Source organism: Helobdella robusta (assembly GCF_000326865.2).
Source record: "Helobdella robusta unplaced genomic scaffold HELROscaffold_82, whole genome shotgun sequence".
Lineage (NCBI taxonomy): Eukaryota > Metazoa > Annelida > Clitellata > Rhynchobdellida > Glossiphoniidae > Helobdella > Helobdella robusta.
The window spans coordinates 240,096-247,059 of record NW_008705476.1 but is presented as its reverse complement, the minus strand read 5'-3'; the positions used below and the strand labels follow the sequence as shown (position 1 = coordinate 247,059).

The 6,964-nt window shown below is 33.5% G+C and overlaps 1 protein-coding gene across 1 annotated transcript in view; it reads left to right on the top strand.

Moving 5' to 3' along the window:
* Positions 1 to 6,964, top strand: part of HELRODRAFT_194538 (hypothetical protein) — a gene marked incomplete at its 5' end in the record, with an annotated part of 8,659 nt that extends 1,695 nt beyond the window's left edge. The window contains 8 exons of the mRNA XM_009032520.1: positions 326 to 433; positions 570 to 613; positions 1,252 to 1,307; positions 3,840 to 4,103; positions 4,305 to 4,607; positions 4,896 to 5,099; positions 5,324 to 5,494; positions 5,557 to 6,964. Of these exons, the coding sequence (XP_009030768.1) occupies positions 326 to 433; positions 570 to 613; positions 1,252 to 1,307; positions 3,840 to 4,103; positions 4,305 to 4,607; positions 4,896 to 5,099; positions 5,324 to 5,494; positions 5,557 to 6,954 (2,548 nt within the window). The 3' untranslated portion in view covers positions 6,955 to 6,964. The remainder of the gene's footprint in view (positions 1 to 325; positions 434 to 569; positions 614 to 1,251; positions 1,308 to 3,839; positions 4,104 to 4,304; positions 4,608 to 4,895; positions 5,100 to 5,323; positions 5,495 to 5,556) is intronic.

The following is a 6,964-nucleotide window of genomic DNA, read 5'->3' as shown; positions in this document are numbered from 1 at the left end:
TTTGAGTTTATAGAGTTTTATAGAGTTTTATAGAGTTTTATAGAGTTTTATAGAGTTTTATAGAGTTTTATAGAGTTTTATAGAGTTTTATAGAGTTTTATAGAGTTTTATAGAGTTTTATAGAGTTTTATAGAGTTTTATAGAGTTTTATAGAGTTTTATAGAGTTTTATAGAGTTTTATAGAGTTTTATAGAGTTTTATAGAGCATAAATCCTATATAGATACTTTTCTTTGTTCTTCTTTTCTCTTTTCTTTGCCGACCGGTCGGTTTCTTTGCGGTTATTTTCATTTGAATTGAATAAATAAGATTTTACCATTCATTTAGGTTTATCAGGTTGAAGCTTCCAGAGGAGTTCATCGTGGACGATCAGAATGGTTGTGATGTCACGCTACGTTCGTTCATTCGGTGGCAAAGAATGCACGCCCTGCTGGGGTACGTTTTACGGTTTCTTTGCGGTTCTTTTTTTGCCAGTTGGCTGGTTTTTTCGGCGGAATTCACCGCGGCTCGTTTTTCTATTTTCATTTAAATTAGTCAAATAAGATTTTTCCATTTCATCCATTTTATTCAGGTTGAAGCTTCCAAAGGAATTCATTGTGGAAGATGTCAGGCTACGTTCGTTCTTTCAGTGGTAAAGAAGATACGCCTGGCTGGGATACGTTTTATTCTTTTTTCTCTGTTTTTTTCTGTAATTTAACATTAAGTAAGAATGCTCACACGCATACACACAATTACATTAAATAGCTATATAGGTAGGTTATATAGGCATAATTTTAATTGTAGGTAGGATAGATAGGAAGCATCCAACACTAATGTAGGTGAATAGGTAGGCAGCGTAAGTTTATTGTTTCATTGATTCATTCTATTCATTCATTAAATCATTGGTTGATTAATTAATTAGTTAATTTATTCATTCAACCAATCGTTCAATCATTCAGTTAATCATTTATTCGTTTGTTCCTTTGTTTCTTGATTTACTACTTTGCTAATTAATAAAAACTTGTCTACAGAATGATGAAAGGTGGGCTGTGGTGGGCGTCAGCACGTTTCAGATGGTGGTCTCATGATGATCGTTCCGATGATAAATCGAAGATAATGTTAAAGGTAAATTTGTTTTTGTCTCATTGTACCTTTGAAAGTACTCGAACTTGAACAAAGATTGAGTGTTATCTCAAAAAGATAAGTTGCCTATTTTTTCCAATTGCTTGTTTTTTATTTTAGTGAGTTAATTTTTTTTTCAATTTATTTTTCAGTATCCGGTCAAATTCATTCCATCGATGCGTGTCAGATGATGGTCGGTGCAATGGAGGTTCGTCGGTAGTGAGTGAAGTTTCTGGAGAGTGCGCACCCGCACATTTACATACACACACATCAATACAACACATATATACACAACATCCATTCATTCGGTTTCGTTGTTGCTATGTTTCTCTTCAACTTTATATTTTCTTTACCGTGAACCGGGCTTTAATTTAATTCATAGGTAAGTTAGGGACTGAGATGAGTTAAACAATTGTAGGTAGGCTAGGGCTTAACATTAGTTAAAAAGCTTCAAGTAAAATAAAAACGCTAAAATATGTTAAATAAAATACTTGAAACATCTAAAACGAGAAATACAAATTTGTAGGTGAGTGAGTTGAGTCAATGTTTATAAGTAAGCTAGGGCCCTGAGAGTAATTTTATTATAGGTAGGTGACTGACTATTATTCTTGCGACTTCTTACTAGTTTTGTGTGATGTGTTTGTTTTCGCTTCACAACACCACACCAACAAAACAAACTACATTTCATTCTCGTCGTCGCCTTAAATTGAACCTTTTTGAACAATCTTTTTAATAATGTCTATTTATTTATTCATTAAATGTTGACTGGTTTCTAGTTTTTTTTAAATTGGTTATATAATTTTTGGATATTTCTTGATTTACTTTGTATATATGCATGAATAAATTATTTCTGTTTAGTATGTTGATTTAGTCATTATGATATGTTGTGAACTGTTCTTACTAAATGTTCATGTTACGTGGTTTATTATCCTTCGAGAACTTCTAAGGAGTGCGTATGATAATAATAATAATGGATAATAATTAGTTTTATCGGTCGATATTTTGTTATATTTGTTTATTTAAAATACGAATTTTAAAAAAAATTGACATTTTATAATTTTAATTAACCGTCACTTTTCATTTTTGAATGAATTCAAATAAAAGCAACTACTGTGTTTTTCTTTCTTTACTAAAATCTCGAAATTGTTTGTAGATCTGTACGGTTAACTGTTTGTTCGAGTTTGAACAGGCCTTGCAAATTTTTTTTATTTATTTTTGTTTTTATTTTTGTTTATTTGGTTCATTCAATTTAGTTGATTGATTGATCGGTTGGTTGATTGATTGACTGACAGACTGGCTGGCTGGCTGGCTGGCTGACTGACCGACCGACCGACCGACTGACTGATTTTTTGATTGTTTGATTGATTTATCTCATAGTATTGTATACATGAGAAAAAATCCGATTAAGCCAACCTACGGCTTCAGTAAGCCACTGTTTTTCACCTGACAAAAGCAATTTCTATATTTATACTGACAAAAATAATTGTGACATGAATATATTGATTTATTTAAAGCATTATATGTACAAAAAAGTGCTATCGTAAGAGTTCTATGAAACCCTGTAAGCCACTGCTGTAAGCCAACGTATGATTTCAGCAGCCAGTTTCTTATGAGCACCAGCAGAATGTAAAATATTCATTGAATATAATGAAGATAGTTGTTAAAATATCAATTTTGATTTATTTACGCCGTTTATTTCATAAGCAAACCAATTTTTAACATGATCGAATAGTGTAAAAAAAAGGGTGACTATAGTTCAATCCTACTAAGCCAACCTTCGGCTTCAGTAAGCCACCGGATTTCACCGGACCAAAAGCAATTTTTATATTCAAATTAACAAAAATAATTTAATAATACATAATTCTATTAATCATTATTAAAATTAAATAGAATTACTACAATGTTTTAAGCATATTAAATCAAGTAAATATTTCATTTAGCTTGCTCGTTAAAATCCATGCAATTTCGTAAGCCAACAATCCAAGCACGACAAATAGCCCGACCGATAGATCGAATTGATCGATTAGTCCTATTATTCTAGTTATGTGGTTTGGAGCAAGGGGAGACATTACTGAAAATAATTAAAAGTTGAAAAAATTGAGGTTCTTTGCATATCCCTGTTTCAACCCATAAGAAGGTGTTGTATGCTGGTAAATAGGCCTCCCCTTGGTACCTAACGTAAAACTTTGTTATCTAAGTTTACTTTTAAGTCTTTATTATCGAATCAATTTTGCAAAGCATTTTAAAGTTTAATTTACTTTGATTTTAATAATTTAAACATCTTTTTCGTAATAATGTTTCCGTATTTGTTTAGTGTCGAGAGTTTAAATTTTCAAAAAGATTTTTTAAAAGCTGATCCTACTCATTTAAAACGTCACTTACAATCGGTTCATTAGTAATTCTTTCTAATTAGTTTTTAATTTTTTTTAATTTTATTTAATTTTTTATTGATTAATAACTCTGATATTAAATCATAAACATTTAATTAATCAGCAAATAAATGTAATATATATTTATTGTGCTAGTGAAGGTCTGAGCTGAGCTGAAATATACAAAAAATTTATATTTTTTACTTTATTACACTTGCCTTTTTATATCCTATTATGTTTTGTAGCTATAAAATTTTAAATTAATTATGATATATAATACTGATTAATTGGCTGATTGATTGATTGATTTTTGAATAGCTGGCAAGCATATGATTGACTATTAATGAATTATATTGATATTTTCTTCCCAGTTAGTTACTTTAACACTAGATGGCATAGACACTTCACAGTATTTTCCAGATGTCATTGCCCACCTGACGAACAGTGACCTAATCATTAAAAAACTTGTCTGCTGGTACATCTCCCGAACAACTACTAACGTTGATAATGCGCTTTTAGTCGTCAATTCCCTAACACAGAACTGTAACGATCCTAACCCATTAGTAAGATGTCTAGCCATCAAAACTTTCACTTCTATGCAACATGTCCTAATATCTGAATATGCCATGCCTTTGGTTAGTTTAGTTTAATTTAATTTTTTTAATTATTCAATTTATAGGTCCAGTTTTTTTAAAGTAAAAGTTACTGTATGCTATTATTGTAATATGAAATTGCATAAATATTTTTCTAATCTTTAAGTAGATGGTTATGGCTGAATGAGTTTTTAAAATTTAGTAATGATCGATTGTATTTTTGTGTTTTGCAAAAAATACCAGGTTATAAATTGCCTAAATGATGAGAATGTGTTTGTTAGACGAGCATCTATCTTGGGCTGTGCCAAAATCTGCAGAATCAACCCATCCCTGTTCTCACAGTTTCAAACAGATGTCATTCAACAACTGCAGACACTACTGCTAGATAGTGATATTATCGTTGTATACAATGCTCTCAGTGTTTTGAATGAGATTCTATCCAAACAATGGGATGGTGCTAGTGGGAATGAGGATGGTGAGGAAAAAAATACAGATGGCTTGGTTGTTAGCAAGGGCCTGGCTACATTTCTTGTTTCTAAACTGGAGGTATGGCTAGGGTTGAAACTTTAATGCTTGAAGTATTTTTACTTTAAAATGTCAGTGTTATTTCACATTTACTGTTAAATATTAATTTTTCATGGTGTTTCTATTAGATTTTGTCATTTTTTCACTCATATTATTGTAGTTTGCAAAAAAAAATTTGGGTCATTAAGGTTATTATGTAGCAGCACATTGGCATGTTATTAAATTTTAGTGCTTTGATTTACAATACATCCAATCTTTCAATATTTCTATTGACAATACAATATTACTCTGGTTTTTATTGGCTGGCAGACATTTTCTGACGTGCACAAACCTACCATCCTCTCCGTCATTCTGCGATACGACTTCAAAGACCCACAAGAGACATTGCAGTTCATGAATGCCTTGGATAGATATTTCAAAGCTGATCAGCACATCCCCGCTTGCGTGACGTCAGCAGTGACTTCCGCTTTTGTTGCTATGGTTACTAGTCAGTTGCCTCATCTTAAAACTCAGGTTTTATTTTTATTTGTTAATTTAAATTTAATGATTTGTGATGAAATGGGTATAAACTGAAGGCTTAACAAACAATGGTTCTATTGTGTTGACATAAATTTGTTCACATTGCACTCATAACTCTAGTTTATTTAAGTGTGTGTGTGTGTGTGTGTGTGTGTGTGTGTGTGTGTGTGTGTGTGCGCGCGTTGATTGATGTGAGGCCGTAAATTACATGCACGCAGGTTCTTCGAAGATCGTCAGACTGTCTCTTGGGCCACTTGAAATCCGACAAATATGTGATCACCTGGTCTCTTTTCAGATTCATTGAAGACTTTGTTGCTAACAACGCAGAAATATTCAGTGGAAGTTACAAGCTCTTCATGTGCACAAATTCGGATCCAGAATATTTGAAAGTATGTTGAATGTTCATCACGATGGCTTTGTAATGAAAATAATTCCTTTTCTTTTTATGTAGGTCCAGAAACTGAAGATGCTGTCCAGTTTAACGACGAGTTCAAACTTCTCGGAGATCCACAAAAATATGATGAATGTGCACAAGAAGACGTCCAACACCGACATCCACGTTGCTGTTATAAAGTCCCTGTCGGCCATTTCGCAAAGAAAACATTTCAAGTACACGTGTCTCAAAACTATTTTAAACCTCATCAAAACAAAACCGCAGATTAGAGAAACATCTGTCATGCTGGTCGAACTGCTGAAGCACGATATCCTCACTTACGTTCGTGAAGTTAGCGCTGGTGGTAAGAACACAGAGGAGAATATCGGGGCATCTAGCAAAAGTCTCAAGTGCAGTCGAACATCTAGAAACCTGGACAGTAGAGCATTCTTGTTCAACCTTATAAAACTCAGCCTGGACTCGTTAGGTAGGGAGGGATTATCTGAAGAGGCTGTCATTCGGTCCTTATCGTTTCTCGGCGACGTTGCCATGAAGAAGGTTGCCGAGTTGTGCAGTGCAGATCAAATTATTTCAGATCCCTCTACTGATGATGCTTCTGCTAGTTTATTAGGCGATCGAAGTGATGGTGAGAATGGCGACACGACGAAAAAAACTGAAAAAACTAAAAATGGAGATGATAACAATGACGTCAGAGCTATAAATAACGACCCGCTTTGCTCGGTTGACAACACGCTCGATGATGATGATGATGATGATGGTGGTCGCGAAAATAATGACGAGAGCAATAACAATTTCAATAATAATGACGTCGACATAAGAGATGCTAATGGTGATGACGACGACGATGTTGATGGTGATGATGATAATTCATGTGATAATGTAAGCAATGATAACGATTTGTTCGCAGGCATCAGACAACAGCCATTGAATAATTATAAAACTGCCCACTTGAACAAATTAAAATTTACAAGCTCAACCAGTCATAATGATGACGACGACGACGACGATGATGGCGACGATGATGATGACTATGATAAAAAATGCAACCGTGTTAAGACTGATATAGATAGAGTGAATGGGTTGTTGAATGAAATCGTCAATGACATTCCCTATAGATTAGAAGCTTTTCTGAAAAATATTGAGAAACTAATATATCCTAAGATAAGCCGTGCCATTAACAATGATAGCATTATTTGTAACAAGGCGAAATTCACTTATAATTGCGATAACTATAATGGCGAAAGCAATGTGAACTATGCGAATGTTTTATCCGCTCTTTTAACAACTTTCTCCAGACTCTTCACGGCAGAACCAGCAGTTTATCAGCACATGCTAGGTAGGACTCTTGAAATCTGTAAAGATTTTGGCCACGTTGATTTGAGGTTTAAATCCGATTTGTATTATTGTCTGTTACGGATTGGTGTGGGTAAGCTCAAAGAAATGCTAAATAGTTGATCGGTTTTTT